Source organism: Protomyctophum bolini (assembly GCF_963924005.1).
Source record: "Protomyctophum bolini genome assembly, chromosome: 22".
NCBI classification, from domain to species: domain Eukaryota; kingdom Metazoa; phylum Chordata; class Actinopteri; order Myctophiformes; family Myctophidae; genus Protomyctophum; species Protomyctophum bolini.
The window spans coordinates 25,650,259-25,669,904 of record NC_137883.1 but is presented as its reverse complement, the minus strand read 5'-3'; the positions used below and the strand labels follow the sequence as shown (position 1 = coordinate 25,669,904).

The 19,646-nt window shown below is 41.3% G+C and overlaps 1 protein-coding gene across 5 annotated transcripts in view; it reads left to right on the top strand.

Moving 5' to 3' along the window:
- Positions 1 to 19,646, top strand: part of ptpn13 (protein tyrosine phosphatase non-receptor type 13) — a 75,234-nt gene that overhangs the window by 40,658 nt on the left and 14,930 nt on the right. For 2 of the 5 annotated variants that reach the window (XM_080756141.1, XM_080756139.1), the window contains exons 9-28: positions 1,188 to 1,287; positions 3,509 to 3,734; positions 3,848 to 3,922; positions 4,345 to 4,519; positions 5,495 to 5,645; positions 5,886 to 6,024; positions 6,433 to 6,585; positions 7,680 to 7,862; positions 7,979 to 8,141; positions 8,834 to 9,296; positions 10,888 to 10,994; positions 12,538 to 12,597; positions 13,499 to 13,588; positions 13,772 to 13,879; positions 14,664 to 14,795; positions 15,432 to 15,961; positions 16,417 to 16,533; positions 18,247 to 18,340; positions 18,901 to 18,986; positions 19,119 to 19,278. In XM_080756141.1, the coding sequence (XP_080612267.1) occupies positions 1,188 to 1,287; positions 3,509 to 3,734; positions 3,848 to 3,922; positions 4,345 to 4,519; positions 5,495 to 5,645; positions 5,886 to 6,024; positions 6,433 to 6,585; positions 7,680 to 7,862; positions 7,979 to 8,141; positions 8,834 to 9,296; positions 10,888 to 10,994; positions 12,538 to 12,597; positions 13,499 to 13,588; positions 13,772 to 13,879; positions 14,664 to 14,795; positions 15,432 to 15,961; positions 16,417 to 16,533; positions 18,247 to 18,340; positions 18,901 to 18,986; positions 19,119 to 19,278 (3,312 nt within the window). Of the gene's footprint in view, positions 1 to 1,187; positions 1,288 to 3,508; positions 3,735 to 3,847; positions 3,923 to 4,344; positions 4,520 to 5,494; positions 5,646 to 5,885; positions 6,025 to 6,432; positions 6,586 to 7,679; positions 7,863 to 7,978; positions 8,142 to 8,833; positions 9,297 to 10,887; positions 10,995 to 12,537; positions 12,598 to 13,498; positions 13,589 to 13,771; positions 13,880 to 14,663; positions 14,796 to 15,431; positions 15,962 to 16,416; positions 16,549 to 18,246; positions 18,341 to 18,900; positions 18,987 to 19,118; positions 19,279 to 19,646 lie in introns of all 5 variants that reach the window. The other 3 variants (XM_080756138.1, XM_080756137.1, XM_080756140.1) reach the window with 2 other exon arrangements.

The window sequence follows — 19,646 nt, the reverse complement described above, 5'->3', positions numbered from 1 at the left end:
ATGTAACTATGTTTTTATGAATATAATGTAATTATGTCCAATCTTTATGGTAGAGTATGTGGTCAAGATTCAATTCACGAGGATGGTAGTGCATGCACATCTGTGGCCCAGGTGCAAGACAAGCAGAAATATCACAAAGGGGAATAGAGTTTCAGGACATATACAATTTGTATATCTCCTGATGAAGATTTGATTTAATCAGCTTGGGTGTGTAGATTTCTTGTATATTGAGGGAATTGTGCCATATTCTGATTTGATAGTTGAAGGAATCCATGTAGTTGTCGGTACAGAACTCTCAAGTGTTTGCCATTACTTTCACAATTCTCCCACTGCTGGGCTGACAATTATGTTGAAATGTTCTTGCTAGGCAATGAATGAACAGAGGTAATGGAGAGTGATTATAGTCAACTCTGTGGTTTTCAACCTTTTTCATATTAAGCTCTATTTTTTCAGCATTTGTGCCATGGACCACCATTTTGATGAGATTTAGCCTCTTAGTCCCAAAACTATTTGGGTAACTTTTTTATTAATATTAGGTGTGTGTGTGTGTGTGTGTGTGTGTGTGTGTGTGTGTGTGTGTGTGTGTGTGTGTGTGTGTGTGTGTGTGTGTGTGTGCGCGCATCTGACAACAATAGTAGTATGGCAATATCTGTACTATTTTCCTCCTGTCATTGTAAAGAGGTCCTAGATTTTAAAGCAGCACATTTTATAAACATTGTATTTTTAAGGCCACTGACACATTTCTTTTGATGTGGCTGAACACCTTGAAACTGCATAGTTGCCAGGAAAACTACACTTCCAGTAAAAAATGAATCATGTTTTCTTAAGAAATGTCAATGCTTTTTACATCCTCTGAGGCAGCCATTCTGACCTTGTGTTTTGTTTCACACATGACATTAGCATATGATTTGATGGGTTGTGGAGCGTGAAGTTGTTTGCATCGTGTCTGACACCAACAGAGCGCTTATCTCTTGAGATAATGCCTACACATTAGTCACTGTTACACTTGCACGATCCCATTTCTCATGCCTTTGTGTTGAATACAGTTACTTGTCCACATCTTAACTGTGTGCGCTGCTCACATTCAGATATGATCATTTGTGCCCACTGCACATGTGGTGTGTGCGTGTGCGTGCGTACGTACGTGCATGGCTGTAGAACTAACCAGACTGTCCCTTCTCTCACAGCTAAGAAGCCAGAGGACTTCAGGCGGTACAGCTCACAAGTGGCCTTGTCGTCAGATCATGATATCCTGTCGTTGACGAGTCACAAAACACACAGGCACAGGTAAAACACACATATAAACACACACCCTCTCTCTCTCAATGTGCACGCATGCACACACGCACCAACACACTCACGCACGTGCGCCACAGTCTGTAGCAGGCCGTGTCCCCCGAGTTGTCAGTGAGTTTTATCATTTACATTCCTGTCCTGTCATGCATGTTGCAGATGCCTGCATGCCCAACGTTGCATGGCCTAACCTTGCAAACGTCTTCATTCAGGTTACTCTGCTGTTAATGTTCAACCGGTCCAGGTAGCACAGGATGAGCTCATTCCCACGGCACAAGACTATCACTATTGCCTGTTTAGAGAGAGAGAGAGGGGGGGGGGGGGTGTACATTTCTCCATCTCTAATTATTAAACCAACCATGTCCATGAATCAACCCCTTTCAACCTGGCCTGCCTAATGTCATTATAGGCCGAATTTGTCCAAAATTGTCAAAGCAATTTTAAAAAGGCCTAAATCTACAAGTTCACAACGTGTTGCTTGCGAACTTGTAGATCGACTATTTTCACTATTCCTCGTACGACAAAGTATGTAGTGCTCAAGTGGTTAACTTGTTACTGTTGGCTATGTACCGAATGTATGTTAAATGTTGTGTCTGTAAGTCCTGTAATGTCTGTATGTCTTGGCTATGTAGCTCTTTTTTGCCCCCTTTTGGTACATTTCAGTACTTCAAGCCCCATTCCAACATGGATAACAGGTGCTCACTTGTGCTTGCATTAATGCACAGTTGCATACTGCAGGTGGTTTTATAATTTACTTTGGGGTTGGTGGGCCTGTATTTCCCCACTTTCCTCCATGCACGGTATTGTGCATTTTATTTTATCTTTTTATCTTTTGCTTTTTTATCCCTGTCTGGTTCTTAATACTACAGAGCCAAACAGGCCCCAGATCAAGCTGTCCCGTCCGGTTCTTTGGGCCACACAGCTGGTGTGGCTTGGCAGGGTCATCCCCATGCTTCCCCAATGAGGTCACTCTTAATTCCAAACCCACATTCAACTATCTATCTCTCTAATCTCTGGCATAACAGAGCAGAAGTGCCTCATGTTGCTATGCTTGCCTGTTCCCACCCCCTGCAACTGTTTAAATAGCAACCTTATGCTGATTTTACCTCTGGTGTTAAAAGCAAAGAAATCATGTTTCCTTTTCCTTTTTTCTTTTTTTCTTCTTTTTCTTAATTTAAGTATTGTAAGGAAAAAAAAAGTTAAAGGGAATAGAAACAGTTGAATTGACATTACCCCACTGCTCATTTGCAACATCAACATCAACATCGACTGTTCGCTGCTTCACCTCCCAATGTATGAATGAATGGACCATTGTAAAGCGCTTTGAGTAGGCACGTAGTGCATAGAAAAGCGCTATAAAAATGCAATTATTATTATTATTATTAGCTGAGCATTACCAGAATACAAGATGTGAAAAAAACATGCAAATCCAGTCCAGTATTGGCGGGCCAATACGCACCACCAGATCCTCACATGCACCACACACCAATGACAAACTAGGAAAGATGCAGCTGAACCCTGAGCAGTTCCCCCTGCAGAGCACACCAGACCAGAAAGTCTTTAAAAAAAATTTACAATAACCCGAGGAGGAGTTGTACAGTCTTATTACTAGTAGAATGTAAGCCTGATAAACTTGAATGTTGATCAGCAGTGTAAGTGATGTGTTCGAAAATTTGACAAAAGGCTCGATTCAGTACTGTTGGCACTAAAGAAAAAGAGGGCCAAATGAAAAAGGACAGTCTCAAAATAATGTGTAAGAGGGACATCATATTTGTTTGCCATGTAGATATGTGTCATTAGTCAAACTTTCACATTGTCAGTGAAATATTGCTGACACACTCAACATCGGGAACATCCAGTGATGGGTTATGCTCAACCACATCAGAGTGGGTTGCTTTGAGCTAGCAGGGTTAAAAAGCATTTTCTAACATATCTGTCTGGTGAAGGCTTACTTCATGCGGAGACATGATTTCAATGTTTCTTTTACAGTTTGTTATACTATTTTGTCACAGGCTGAAAACAGATTTAAAAGTTCAACATTCGCCACGATGACATACGTTGTGAGCTTGTAGATAACATGGGCTTTTCAGCACCCGATACGTACCAGCACGCAACTACAAACTATTAACTATGAATCAGACTTAATGGAACGGGAGTTCTGAATATATAACTAAGTCATGTATATTTCTGATGTCCATGCTTCTTCTCTTAACAGACAGTATGAGGGTGCTTCAGATGACGGTGTGGTCAGTGCTGAGTTGCTCCTCCAGAGGCAAGAAGAGGAGGTTCAGCGTCTCCAGGTCCACCTAGCCAACAGGTTGTCTAGGGCCAACCTCTACGGTACAGACGACCCCCTATCGCCACTAGTACGCTCCTCCATGCTGGACCTCCGGGACCCTCTAAGTACCTCTATGTTGCCACATGCCCACCGCAAACCCAAGGTAATAAAAGCCGAAATGATGGGTTTCTATCTTGGTGTATGATTCATTGGTAATAAATATCAAATTACTTGAGAGAGTAATTTTGCTGTCTATTTTTTTTATTTTTATTGCAGAACTTCTATGGCCCTGAGTTTGTGAAGATGACCAGTGAGCCGTGTGTCAACTTAGCTGTTCCTTCATCAATAATGGTGAGAATGTGAATTTAATTATGATTATTTATCATAGTTACGAACCAAATGGACACTTGTAATGGGTTTGTAACTGGGGGTTCTTGAAATTAACCCATTTTGGGCAGGAATCCATTTTGGTCTTTTAAGCATTGTTATACTTTAGCTATTGAAAAATAGCAGATCTACAAGCCAGTGGCGGAAAGTTCTTATAACGGCAGGGGGTTCATGCAGCCACGCGGGTCGGCAGCCAATTACATATAATCTTGGGGGTCCTTGACATGAAAATGTTTAGGAACGACTGACATAGAAACATGAGGTTTTCAGAAAACTGTCAAGATTTAGAAGACATTTGTAGAATCGTTCCCAGGTCTAAATGGGTTAAAGGGGTTGAGAATCACTGTCTTGCAGCCCACTCCTATTCTGTTTCCCTCTCTCCTCAGAACAAGCGTGGTAAGGTGGAGGATGTTCCGAGGAAGGTGGGCGTGGTGCTGCTAAGTGGTCAGAAGCTTGAGCTGAGCTGTGACGTGAAGGCCATTTGTAAAGACGTTCTGGACATGGTGGTGGCTCATGTTGGCCTGGTTGAGCACCATCTGTTTGGCCTAGCGTATCTTAAAGGTATAATAAGTGTGTGTGTGTGTGTGTGTGTGTGTGTGTGTATACCCACCACAAGTGTTGTAGAATTTGAGAAATGGACATTTTGAGGACAAGGGAAATTGTCCTCACAAGATAAATGGTTGTTTTAACAAGGTGTGTGAAATTGTGGGAATAGCAGATCTACAAGCTCATAGATGTGACCTTGTGAGCTATTTAAAACAAAATGATTAAATATGGCCATTGTATATTTTATTTATTTTGTTTATAAAGCCTAAAAGAAAAAAAAACGGCGTACTAATGTTCATTGCAAAAAAACACAAAGTTATTATTAAATTATTTGAATGACAATCGTCTAGTAAAATGTCAGGTTTGTGACCTACCTCACTCTCCCTGCCTCCATAGATAATGAGTTTTTCTTCTGGTTTGTGACCTACCTCACTCTCCCTGCCTCCATAGATAATGAGTTTTTCTTCTGGTTTGTGACCTACCTCACTCTCCCTGCCTCCATAGATAATGAGTTTTTCTTCTGGTTTGTGACCTACCTCACTCTCCCTGCCTCCATAGATAATGAGTTTTTCTTCTGGTTTGTGACCTACCTCACTCTCCCTGCCTCCATAGATAATGAGTTTTTCTTCTGGTTTGTGACCTACCTCACTCTCCCTGCCTCCATAGATAATGAGTTTTTCTTCTGGTTTGTGACCTACCTCACTCTCCCTGCCTCCATAGATAATGAGTTTTTCTTCTGGTTTGTGACCTACCTCACTCTCCCTGCCTCCATAGATAATGAGTTTTTCTTCTGGTTTGTGACCTACCTCACTCTCCCTGCCTCCATAGATAATGAGTTTTTCTTCTGGTTTGTGACCTACCTCACTCTCCCTGCCTCCATAGATAATGAGTTTTTCTTCTGGTTTGTGACCTACCTCACTCTCCCTGCCTCCATAGATAATGAGTTTTTCTTCTGGTTTGTGACCTACCTCACTCTCCCTGCCTCCATAGATAATGAGTTTTTCTTCGTTGACCCCGACATCAAACTTTCCAAAGTGGCACCTGAGGGGTGGAAGGATGATCCCAGGAAGAAGAAAGCTGATGTACTTTTTAATCTGTTCTTGCGGATCAAATTCTTTCTGGACGATGTCAACCTCATCCAGTAAGAAAATATGATTACAATTAGTTGAAATGTCATGTGACAAATTACACAACATCGTCCAATGTATCCAATGTAGTTATTATATCATGACAATGTCTTGTTAATACTTTTCATTGGTTAAAAAGATCTACAGCTAGGTACAAGCTGTTTGGCCCACAGGGACAACAATTCGGATTACTTTAATATTGTGGTGCTTTGAATAAAAACGTTGAAATGTCTCTTCTGCACCGCTGAAACCAGGCACACCATGACAAAACACCAGTACTACCTTCAGCTGCGGAAGGATATCTTGGAGGAGAAGATGCGCTGCGACACAGAGAATGCCATGCTCCTGGCATCTCTGGCACTGCAGGCTGAGTTCAGTGACTATCAAGCGGAGGTAATGGTTTTTGTACAATAATTCCTCGTGTTGGTCAACATCAACTTTATTGTCACATCATAAGTTTACAGGTGCAAAACTATTGCAGTTTCAGAAGTAGTCATAAGAATAGAGAAAGAAACGAACTAAAATGTATGTAAAAATGCATGAGGTCAAAACTAAAACTTGCATAGTCTCTTGCAAGTAGAAAACACCTAGCAGGATATCTACAATTATACATAGCCTCTGATATCACCGATATCTGCTACCTGCTGCCAAGTGATGCCTCTCACTTGTACAAAAAGGGAAACATGTTTGTTAGAATTTCGGATATAGTTGGAAGCAAAGACGTCGCAAAAGAACAAGACATGGAATGATTTTTGTTTGTTGAGCTTTGTTCTCTAAACGTCATTTTTACGCTTCTTTCAGCTCCATGGGAAGACGTATTTCAGACTAGAACACTACCTGCCAGTTTCAGTCCTGGACAAGCTAGACCAGACCTCCATGAAGGAGGAGCTGCCTAAACTTCACAGCAACTATTATGGTGCCTCTGAGACCGAGGCAGAGCTTGAATTCCTTAAGGTCTGTAAGCCCAATAAGCAAATTAACACAATTACTACAGCATAATAGAATACGCAGAATTGTTGAGGATTTAATGCAGGCATATGACTGCTTAATTAAAATGTTTTATTTTGAATACTAATTGTACTATTAGGACTACATTATTATCAGTTGTTGCACATACCACTGTGTTATGCCCAATTTACTTAATGTCCCATGCCTGAAATAGAGCACCGAAGTCCTGACGTCACTCGTCTGTCTCGGCGAAATTGTTTGGGGAGTTGTCTCTGTATCGTTTATGACAGGCAGTCCCTATTTGATACAGTCTGTTTCTAGCGGAAATATAACTAATTCAGCAGCAGTAACATTAGCGTTTTCTCAGTCGTTGTTTTGATAGGGAATAATTATATTCTCTGTCTGTTCATATACAATCCCCCTTACTTTTCATTTTAACATGTTACATTGTTACATTGTGAGAGGCCTGCACAGGCTTGCGCAGCTGTGTGCACTCCTCTGCTTTCCACTCCCATGCTTTCTCCAAGGTCTCGCTATATCTTGTCATAACACTGCTATATCTTGCCACAGTCATCAAATGGGCCAGTCAACGTAACTGGTTGAAACCAGTTGCTGCCCAGTATCTCAGAACTTGCCATGTCAGGCCACACCCCCTTTGCTGATTTCATGTCTTTATATATGCAATGAAAGTCCATCTTTCCTCATGTTTCCCCGATCTCTCCTTAAGAGAGGTCGTGATCTCATCACTCGTGCACGTTTTAATTACTTTATAATAAATTGAACATCTTCAGACCAGACTTCTCTCTTCTTGACTTTATTTCACACTGTGCTGAATAATTCTAAAACAATTTCTTCATATCCATATGAGTGAAACTGCCGGGATGAGGCATCTAAAATCCCCCTATGAGGATTACAATGCAAATAAAAAGTACATGACCCCATGGACCGATATTGACGTCAGACTTCGGTGCTCTATGGCAGATGTACAAACTCTCATGACGTTGCGTGGCACGCATTGTGACCCTGCAGATCGTCTTCATGACGGAACACTGCTGTATGACTTCATATATTAATTCTAGTCCATGTTGTTCCTCCTGAAGGTGAGCCAGAGGCTGACTGAATACGGGGTCCACTTTCACCGCGTGCTTCCTGAGAAGAGGTCCCAGACGGGCATCATGCTGGGGGTCTACTCCAAAGGGGTGCTCATCTTTGAGGTTCTGAATGGAAACCGAAGTCCAGTGCTAAGGTTCCCGTGGAGGGAGACCAAGAAGATCTCGTTTACAGTATGTGTTTGTGTTGAATATTATAAACTGTCACATTGCACCATATTCCTACATTTATAGCACTTCAATCTGTAAGAAAAAGAACATATTAAAATCCTGCCCTTGTCTTTCCAAAGAAAAAGAAGATTTGCCTCCAGAACACATCGGATGGAATCAAACACCTTTTCCAGACAGATAGCAATAAGACCTGTCAGTATTTGTTGCAACTTTGCTCCGATCAGCATAAGTTCCACTTGCAGATGAAGGCTCGGCAGAACAACCAGGAGCTGCAGGACCTTGGTATGATTCCTTCATCCACAAGCGTCTAAATGGATGCTTGTTTGACTCGCCAGTTAAGAAGTTACAAAAAGGTTTACATTTTAGTGAATTGGGAAAAAAAAATAAACTGCCCCAAGTTTCCTCTAGAAAACCACTACATTTATTATGCATTGTTGCACTGATCAGTTTTAACTGTTTAACATAGCTTTCATATCTTACCTAAATATATTAGTACTGTAATAACTGAAGCTAGCATGAGTGCATTAAAGCAAAAAGCTTAAACTAGCTCTGAATAACTCAATATTGAGCGTCTGCATGGCATGTATCTCGCCTAACAATGTAAGAATAAAAAGAGACCACACTCTGATTGATGCTCCCAAGTGTAAAAGTTTACTGTGGTAATGTTTCGAGCTGTCTAGGCTCTTCTTCAGACCTTCACACTACATTTATATGCAGTGTGACATCCTGATTACTTTCTCACTTTGAAAATCTAAATTCACATTCACATTCGTGACAAAATCTGAACTTTTGTTTGGCACAGTAATGTTGATGTCATGCTGTCACAGCTGTGTGTTTATAGAGCATTTTACAACGGCTTCAACAGCCCAGCCAGGTTCATAATCAAGAACCGGAAAGATTATATAATCAATGTTTTGTAACCATTCATTCCCAGGTTAACAACATTTCTTTCCCTGTCCTTTTTTGGTTGGCAGAGAACTGCCCCCTGAGCAACCTGCAGTATTCCCATGAAACCCTGAGTTCGGATGCGATGGGACGGACCGTGAGCTCCATCAGCCTGAGCCCTAGCTCCTCTTCGCGCTCCAACCCAGACCAGCTGAAGAGGATATCCTACTCTGAGGTGGCCCTCAACAAGGCTACCTCTGGCCGGCTCCTAGTCCAGGATGACCTGGTCTTCCCAGGCTTCACTCCGGGCGCCGGAGTTCTCACCAACCCACGGCTGAAGAGCCGGTCCCACCACAACCTGGGCCAGGTGCCAGAGTCTCCGGAGCATCGAGTTGCGTCGCCAGCCTCAGCGGGGGGTTCATATAGTAGCCAGTCGCACTCTGGACTGAAACAGGACCAGCTCAACCTGCTGGCCTCTAAACACCACTATCCTCATCATCATCGAGCCAGTTCTGACACAGGCTCCATCTCTGTCTCACATCAACAGGACAAGTGAGTGTTTATCTAAATAACTGCATAAAGTAAACAATTAAAACTGTAAAAAGGTTAAATATCACACACACGGTAAAATTCCAGTGTAAATTTACTCAGAAGTGTGTGTGTACTGAAAGGACATATGTGTACGTTTTTCACACACACACACACACACACACACACACACACACACACACACACACACACACACACACACACACACACACACTCACACTCACTCACTCACTCACTCACCACACACACACACACACACACACACACTCAGTGAATTAGCAATTGAAGTAAATATAATGTGGCAATATAGCAACGTAACTTCTATTTGAAACAGTGGCAGAGGCAGATATTTGCAAAACATTTTTTGTACAGATTCTGTCCATTCTATCCATCACGCAAATTGGTACACAGTATCTCTATGGTCATGTGATCAAGACAGAGCTGTCCAATTTTTCATATTCCATCCTGATTAGAGTTCTCATCGGGCCTGAAAATTAAAGTGCGGCCCTACCCTAACAATTGCCATAATGTTAGGCCCGAAAATCCGAAAAAGCCTGAATGAAAGAGAGGGAGAGTGGCGTCCTGTGCCGTGTTTCAATTGTTATACCGAGTGAGTGTGAGAGAGAACGGACTTATAGTCGCCGAAATAAAGGATTTATGTAACTCACGTTGGCTGTTAATCTCCATTTTCACCATTCTAATGGATTCCATGGGTGAGTATTGAGTTAACATCTGAGTCTGAAGTAGCAGCTCCCTTTATTTCCTTTAAGTGATGCAACTTTTTCATCATTCACCATTGTGCAACAGTCTCACAATGACAACTGCCAACTTGGCTATAATATTAATATAGTAGGCTACTGTAAATTTACATAGATCATTGCCTCTCAACCCCAGATACATAGCATGCGACGCGTAATGTGCGTCATGGACTGTGTCCAAAAGAATAGACATAACTGTACAAACCACCAATGCACCGTTCATGGTGTGTCGACACGACGGCTACAATACTAAGCATTTTGGACGAAATAGCCTGCACATTTGACTGTAACATCATCTAACTTGCTTGTAGCTTATGTGTAATGTATGCCGTGAACATTAACGTTAACGTTTACATAGTTATAAGGAGTGTTACGTGGTGACGTTGATTAGGTTATTATTCACCGCACCCAGCTGGGCTTAACAAGATAGCAGCACCAGTGCAACATGAAACCTGACGTTTCCAAAACGTGCTCACCGTTGAACAGGAGTACTATGTGAGATTGTTAGCAGTTCTGCCTAACTCTACCTTTAGTGCATTACTACATCACTAGTGGCATTCAATTCTAAAGTCGGCTGATAACATTGTGTGCATAAATTACTGTAAGTAGTTAGAAAGGAATTGAATATGCATCTGGCATTTTGTAGTGCATTTCAATTGCATTCAGTCGTAGGTCTTTTTCAGACGGCTCATGTTTTGGGCTGCTCTGTGTTTCCCCTATGCCCTACTGTGGGAGAGATGGCATGATAACAACAAAAACATCTTACTTGGCTTTTTTTTTTTGCTGTGGGAGGTCAAAATTACTATTTTGAAGCTAACCTCACTATTCCTTCTCAGAGCATTTGGCAGTGTGGCTCATAGCAGTCCAGCGTGGAGCAATAGGAGATGCCAGAAGGAGTCTGATTCTTCGTCAATAGAGGATACTGGCCAAGCTTACGTAGTAGGTAAGGTTGTTGACCTGACCCATAATGGGTTACTCTGACTGCTTACAATTATCCATTAAGGGCGGGAACGCATCTGTGTTGCCTTTTAGCTTTTAACCATTTTAACCATAATTTTAAACTTTAGCTGTCGGAAAAATATCAGATCTACAAGCTAATAGATTTTTCAATTTTTTTGAAAACGTGGTGCAAATCTTACGTTTTTAACTCAAATCTTTGCTTCTGGGAGGGGGGGGGGGGGGGGGTCACTGGAACAACATGTTTTCAGATGTGTCCTTGACATGAAATTGTTTGAGAAAATTGTTTTTCTTCCGAAAACTCATAATTTAGAAGATATTTTGTAGAATCTGGTCTCAGGTCTTAAAGACTTAAAGCTACAATCTGTAGTTATTTACTATATATTTTTTATTTTTTATTTTTTTTATGATCAGTACTTTATTTTGGATTTTTTCAAACACATAAAACAGAGAACTTAAAATACAAACACAAACAACAACAGCAGAGAACGTATTCATGGACAGGTCAGATAGATAAGATAAACAAATAGAAAGAAAAAAAAAGGAAAAATCAAAATCAAATTAAAATGTGAAAATAGTTTACATTGTTTACACGACCAAACGCAGCATCATCAACCGTATCATAATGTGTAGTAATACAATAAACAATCAAGAGGGCATTGCCTGACCATGGATCACACCAAGGGACCTGCAACATGACTGAGGAACACGTCCCACTTCAGGTCATATTTATCTAACTGATTATTCATTTTAAAGGATAACCTCTCCAAAGCAGCCACAATACCGAGCTGAGTGAACCATACATGTGCTGGAGGTAAAACCTCAGACTTCCATTCCTTAACAATGATTTTCCTACCCACCATTAATGCTGTTTGAATCCAGTCAGCTAGAGGTGCAGGGAGGTGTTTTAGTGGCGATGGATCACCCAGAATAAAGAGAGCCGGTGTATAAGGAATATCCTGGTTTGTGATTTGCATTATGTTCTCATGAATAGCACACCATAGCGTCTGTACCCTAGGGCACTCCCACAATACATGAATAAGTGTACCGAGGTCCTCCTCACACCTCCAGCAAACGGGACTAGTTATTTACTATATTTGTGAATATACGATATAATGTTATTTTTTTGAGGGGAGCTATAGCCCCTCCAACATCTGGCTATCCATCATATGGAGGCCAAGTCTATGGACTTTTAATGTTTGTTTACAGAAGTTAAACAAACATTACAAGGCGCCCCTCACTTCACACAAGTGTGAAGTCTGTATGGTAATGTATGATGATAATGCATGAGAGACCTGGGTTTGAATCCCAAGAAGAACGATACATGTTATGAATTGCATTTGCACACTGGAGTCAACACATCCGTACACTCGGTGTACAGTAATTGTTCCAGAGCTAAGGGTCAGCTGCACCACAACATAATGTCTTGCAAATGTGTCCCACAGTGAATATAGCAGATATCCATTTATATGTCAAAGTATAAACTATGTCTTCAATGTTTAAACCATTCTCTTTTGTTCTCTACCCAGGGGTTAGTATGCACAGTTCCTCTGGCCTCCCTTCAACCCCTGCCTCCCTAACTGTAAATGGTAGGCATTAACACGACATGTCACCACTTTTTTTGTTTTATGTTTAATGTCATACACTTAACTCACTTAACATTGTTCAGTCTACTGAACAGCATATTGGCCATATAGCATCTCGATTCTCTAACTATAGCGAACTACTACAAATACAACATACAAAGAATGTCTGTCTTGCTCTCCCCCAGATCAAAGACTAAATCTTCATTATATAACCCAGTGTAGAGTCTCCGCCTGCCTGTGGACTGTAATTCTGTCCAGTCTCTCCGTTTAATACCATTATTCTTGGCACAGAACTCATGACCTTTTCTTTTATCCAGGCTTAGCTCTTCTGTTCAGGGCCATTAGCCAGCAGCGCTAAAGTACATCAACAACACTGCAGGCCTCTGTTGCATTTAGCCTGATGCTGGTCTGGGCTGACTTGCAGTGATATATAGATCTACTAAAGCTCTCAGGGCCTGTGGAACACATTTCACTAAGGCCTCCTCTGTGTAATGCTGGCCTGTCTTTCACTGCTCTGAAACTAAAGATGGAATTTAGTTGAATACATGAACGCTCGCCCCAAAACACGCTCGATTCCGGCAACCTCAGAACAGTCGCCACCAGGCATTCCTAAACGTAACCTCAGTAAAATGATGCCTAAACCTAACCTTATTCCTAAATGTGACCTCAGTAAAACTATATGCCAAACCTAACCTTATTCCTAATTCCGTTTTGGGGGAGCCTTCTGGTTATAATTTAGTTTACTTTCTGGGAGGGCTGTTAGATGTAAAGTGTCTTGCTCCCTGCCTTGTACTGTATACTGGGCAGACCGAGGGGGGACCAGTGACCTTCTGATTGGCAAACATCCTCTCTACCCACTAAGCTACGGCCGTCCCTGATGCTCTCTGTCTTTTGATTCACACAGACTCGCTAAAGAAGAAATTGAATGCCTTGCCATCCCCACAGAGAGAAATCACAACTGTAAAGTTGAAAAAAGATGTCAAATATGGTCTGGGTAAGCGGCTAGTTCCATGATGTGCCTTAAAATAATGCCTCCATTTCACACTATCTGCAGCTCAGAGTCAGATTTGGCACGCACACTAAACAGAGTTCTGAGGATTTTGTTCCATATCCTACCCCATGTCAATGTGTTTGAAAGTCAGTTTATTCTTACACGTGCATTTTTTTGTGCCTGCAGGGTTCCAAATTGTAAGGGGTGAGAATTCTGGTCGTATTGACCTAGGTACCATCATCAGTTCTATCACTCCCGGCGGCCCCGCTGATGTCAACGGCTGTCTCAAACCTGGTAGGCCACAGTTCAGTATTATAGTTTGGCATTTTCAAGTACACACAAATGGCTACAAAGGGGATAGATTATTTCTCTGCTGTCAGGAATAAAATGTAGATTTTTGAGGAAATGAAAAATATAACTTTTTCAAGATATTAAGAAATCTTTATATTTTGAAAACAAAGCAATACTGCCTCATCAAAGTTGGTGTTGGAGAGGTGGTAGAGTTAACAGCTTTAGGAGACAGTTTGAGGCTCCAATGGAGTTGGAGGCTTCAATGGAGTTGTCCAAACTTTTGCTACTTTCCATTGGTTCAATATTTTTGTTGTGTTCCTCCCGACAGCAACGAAATATGTTTGATAGATTGATTGATAGTTTATACGTGAAGCTATGATTAAATAGATTTATGTATATTGTGGTTCGTTTTAGACAGGAGACAGTAAAGAGACAGGAAGGGAGATCAAGCGAGGTGAACGGACCCTTACGGGTCCTTTTGGTTCCATTTAAACACTCAGAGTTAAGAGGGTCCTTTGGTTCTTGTTGTTCTCAAAACATTTGAGAACCATTAGTACTAGTTGGACTCCTAATATGCGATAGTGTCATAGTAAATAATTGCCATACATATTCTGAAGAAAACCCGGAGATTGTCATTCAGTATGTGGGTGTTATGATCAAAATAATGGTGTGTAAAAGAGAAAATAAAAGAAATTGCCACGGACAAGACCAAGTCTTTTCCACGGATACATTTGTCCGTGAATACGGACATGTTGGTGACCCCTCAAACATTGTATGTTGGGTGCAGGCGACCGTCTGATCTCGGTGAACGACGTACACCTGGAAGGACTCCCTCACGCCGCCACTATAGAGGTCCTCCAGAACTCCCCTGATGATGTCACTCTGGTGGTCTCCCAGCCCAAAGAGAGGCTCTACGAAGGTATAGTAGCAGACGATGCACATTTTAGAGATGCATGATATAATCAGTAGTGTAATCGAAATCGGCCATAAAAATACCATATATCGGTATCTGATTGGTCTCAAATGAATGCAGATTATTTTCACCGATATTGAGGATGCATTCGTAATGTGGCTGTGAATGTCAGGAGGATTGATTGAATACTTTATTAACACTTTGGGCCAATCCCCTATGCTTGTTTCCCTTGTGGTCCTCTGTATAATATCGGAATCGGTCAGAATCGGTATCAGCAGATACAGTCCCTGCAAATTATCAAAGATGGGATATCGGTCATAATTTCATAGTCGTGCACCCCTAGATGCAATACATTTTATTTGGGCTTTTCAGTGTAGTGAGGATTAGTTTTCATTTCTACGTTAAGGTATTTGGTAATTGGTTATGCAGCAGTAAAAACAGTAACGATAAAAAAAACAAATTTTATTAATTTTAACTCGAGGTTAAAGTCCTCCCTTCCGGACATGGTTAGGTGGTCTTGCTGACGTTACCTTTTGCTGTGAGAGTTCAGTATTAAAAAGGCTGAGGGTATAAAAGAGTATTTTGTATCTGATTCGTATTTGATTTTGGCTAAATCAACATTATGCTTTGGCTTTTTGGCAGAATCTCCAGCAGCCTTTGTTCCCTATCAGGCCACGTCTACGGTGACAGCACTTCCCTCTGGCCAGAGACACGAACTAGACTTTGAATCCTCATCTGAGGAGCAAGCTGGAACTAGAAGCCCGAGTCCTCCTCTACACAGTGCCGCCAGCCCCTCGTCGTCCTCCCCGCTCCACCAGCGTGCCAGCCTCTCCTCCTCCTCTCTGCTCCACCTGCGTGCCAGCCTAAGCTCCCAGGACTCGAGGAGAAGCAGTACTGCTGCCAACACCACCCAGGTTTCTGCCAACGGGATACCCCGGAACACTGTTGAAGCTTCTCCTGATGCGGCCGCCGTTGCTGCGCCTGTAGTTCATCAACATAAGCCTGAACCTAGCCTTAGTCTGGACTCTGCTGCTCCACCAGCTCTGCCACCCAAAACCAGGAAGGCTAAAGTTCCAGAGGTTCCGAAGGTTTCAGAACACTCTGACTGGGGTGATTCAGACATGGATGAGGAGACTTACTCTAGTAGTCAAGAGAAACTGAAGCTCAAAAAGGTGCGACCCTGGGTAGCATGTCTGTGGAAACGTATCAGTTCACTGGAGTTAAATTAACACTGAGGATTCTTTAAATTTGCACCAAACTTCTGAGCTTTACTTGTCTGATCAGGTAGCCCGTAACTCTATGAAATTGGTATTTTCATGGTGCAAGACAGCTGCAGATCCTCAAAACAGGATTTTTGCTTGATGTAACTAACTGCCTGCTATGTATAATAACATTCGCTTGTTGTTGCATTTATGTCAATGCAAGGCAGATTACGCTACGTATGCCGCATGTCATGTCATGTCATGTCATGTCATGTGGATATATGATCTAATACGTTTACCACTCCCCTCTTATTTCCTTATCTCTACTTCTCTTTTTTTTCTCTCTCTCCATCTTCTGTCTCTATCTGTGCGCATGTCACGGCGGGTGATAACTCCACACTCACGGCCCTGTTCTCCGTTTACAGGAGTGCATCATGGAAAGTTTAAGTGGTAATGCCCCAGTGGTCAATAGCCTCCGTCCAGGAGAACTATTTGACATTGAGCTGTCCAAAAAGGACAGTAGCCTGGGCATAAGTGTCACGGTACTGTTCGGCAAGGTTTTAATCCTCTCTTTGTTTTTTCCCCTTTCCCCCTTAATGTTGTGTCTATACTGTATATACATATTGTATGTGTGCTGCTTTTTTGTGTGGCTTCCGTTTAGCTGTGTGCTGCTACTATCTAATCTTGAAGCTGTGCTTGGCTTTATGTGCATGTCACACTTACTTAACCACTTTTATCCCTATTTTGGGCATGACATAGTATAGGGCGAAGGTTTTCAAAAACATTTGAAACTTTTTAGAAAATCTACATGCTGAATATTTGTGAAATAGCTGACCTACAAGCTCATATTGTGAGCTTGGAGTTTGGCTATATGAGACAATGTAAGCTTGTATTTTCGGATCTGTTTTTTAAAAGTTGTAAAAAAGTTATTTATTTTTTAAGTCATTCTAGGCAAATAATTTCAATTTTTTTCCTTTTTCTAGGGCTTGAGTGGTTAAGAATTTTTATTTCATTACATCTTGTAGCATGGCATTTTTAACATCATTTCATAACATCATTTCATTCATTGAATGAAGAATCATTTTAATGTTATGGACTATAAGAAAAAGTCCTTCTGCACACCTACAATGGACCGGTGCGTTGGAATGTTATGGACTAAAATGGACTGTTATAGGATGAAAGCCCAATAGGGTAATTCATTAAGATTAATAAAATGGTAAAGTTGTACAACCGGTGCAGTTACCTGATACCAAAGGCACTTGGTTACATACTAATAACTAGACTAGAGTGATTTGGACCGTGACGGGTACAAGTTCTCTCTCTGAATATCTCACTGGTTGACTTGGCCTTTTCATTATAGAGCAGTGGTTTTCAACCCTTTTCTTATCAAGGCCCATTATGTATTCTGCACTTGAGCCACGGACCACCATTTGATGAGATTTAGCATTGCAAACCCAAAACTAAAGAATATGTACATACATGTCCATGCTGTATTGATAGGAAAGGGAACTATAGGAAGACAGGCAAACGTTGATCATCATCGTTCTCTAATTGTGTAGACTTCTTGTAAATTAACTTGAGTAAAATATCTATAATGAAGAGTTAAAGATCTATAATGGTCCATTTGGTTACCAACTCTTCATCATTTATCTGGGGACCACCTGGAACCCCCTCAAGGACCACTGGTGGTCCCCAGACCACTGGTTGTAAACCACTGTTGTAGAGGAATATTACCCACGAGGGGTAATATTCCTCTATAATGAATAAAAGTGTCTACAGACAACATATATGTTCTGTTGTGAGAAATATTTAAAACTGTTTTGAAAATATAGTCCGGGCATCTTAGTTAAATCATTACGTAACCTGTTTTGAAAATATAGTCCGGTCATCTTAGTTAAATCATTACGTAACCATTACATTTGCTTGGTTAACAAAATGACACTTATTAACACCATCACAATGCAATGAGAAGTGTATGGAACGCTATTGTGCAAAGATTAAATAGATATTCAACTATTATATGAAAACCATAATATTATTCTATTACTGCACTTATTCATATGATTATTTATAATATAACTGCATATTTATTTAATTTGGGCACAATTGGCATTCCATATAAGTAGAGAAGTGCACTGCATCAATAGTTTCATTGAATCATTTGTAAATAACACATCACAAAGTCACCCCATTAAAAATCTAACATAATGAAGCATTATTGCTTGTTACCCTAAAACCGCTGTGGTTCTTCCCAGGGGGGAGTCAACACTAGTGTCAGACATGGAGGCATCTACGTGAAGGCAATCATACCGAAAGGAGCTGCTGAGCTGGATGGAAGAATACAGCGGGGTAAGAATAAAAAAACGATTCCGAACCTAATCAAATGAGCAGACAACACCACTGACAACGGTAAATGGTGCATTTATATCGACCTTTTTCCTGGACACTTTGACACTAGCCTCGATACCCCACTAACTCTGGAGGAGTCCGGGATCGAACTGGGAACCTTGCGGTTCCCAACCGGATCCAGCTGCTCTACCGGCAACTAGCCATTGCCACCCCATATGGTGTCTTTGTTGTCTCCATCAGCCACCCTTTTCACATTGGCCTATCCACCAACCAGTGGATTTTTTGCAAAACACATTTTTGTAACAAAATGCCTCAAATCATCCAATAATTGCCAACCAAGGCGTAAGAAGAAATGGCGTATTTTAGGAGAGATGGAGACTATGCAGTTGCTCAACATTGATTCATTTCACATTTTCAAAGAAGTTCAATTGGGATGTGTATGCTTTTCATGTAACGGCTGAGGGTTTGCATTTGAGTTAGATTAACACCAAGGATTTTACTGTGTAGCTGCAGTAATGAAAACTACATGACATGCAATAATTATCATCCTCCGTGTCTAGGTGATCGTGTGTTGGCAGTCAATGGAAAGAGTTTGGAGGGAGCAACTCATAAACAAGCGGTGGAGGCACTTAGAGATACTGGACAGGTCAGAAATTACATTTAAACAGCCATTTTTATATAAAGGTACTAGACTACACCAATATTTCCCATGTTTTAATTACAAGTTTACTCCAACTAAGTTAGTCATGTCAATAATAATATTTTCCCCACCACTCAGACCGTTCACTTGCAGTTGGAGAAGGGGCAGCTTCCTGCTGACAGCGTTCATGCACCAGTCACCCCTCAGTGCACGCCCCCTTGTGGTGTCAACGAGAGCCAGGCGAAGAACAAAGATAAGCGTATGGAGCCCAAACCGGATTACAGCTTCATTACAGATGGTAAGGAAACAATATAGTACAAAATGCACTTGGAGAACTCCAGTGTGATTTTACTGTAACCGTGGATGTCATGTTCATATTCCATATTCCACATAGCTTTTGTCCTGAAAATAGACTGAAAGTACCAACACCTTGTAGTATTGATCTGTCATGATGGTCATATGTACCCTCTAGTCAGGGCCAGATTAAGGCTTTTTGATGACCAAACACAGAACCACAGACAGGGCTTAATTTTACCAAGTTAGTCTTTTATTGTCCAGTCACAAAATTAAGTTGGCCACATTACATGTCGCCAGTACATCTGATCATAAAATACAATAATTCCACAATCAAGATCAATGAAGGAAAGGCCAGTGCAGTAATTTCCA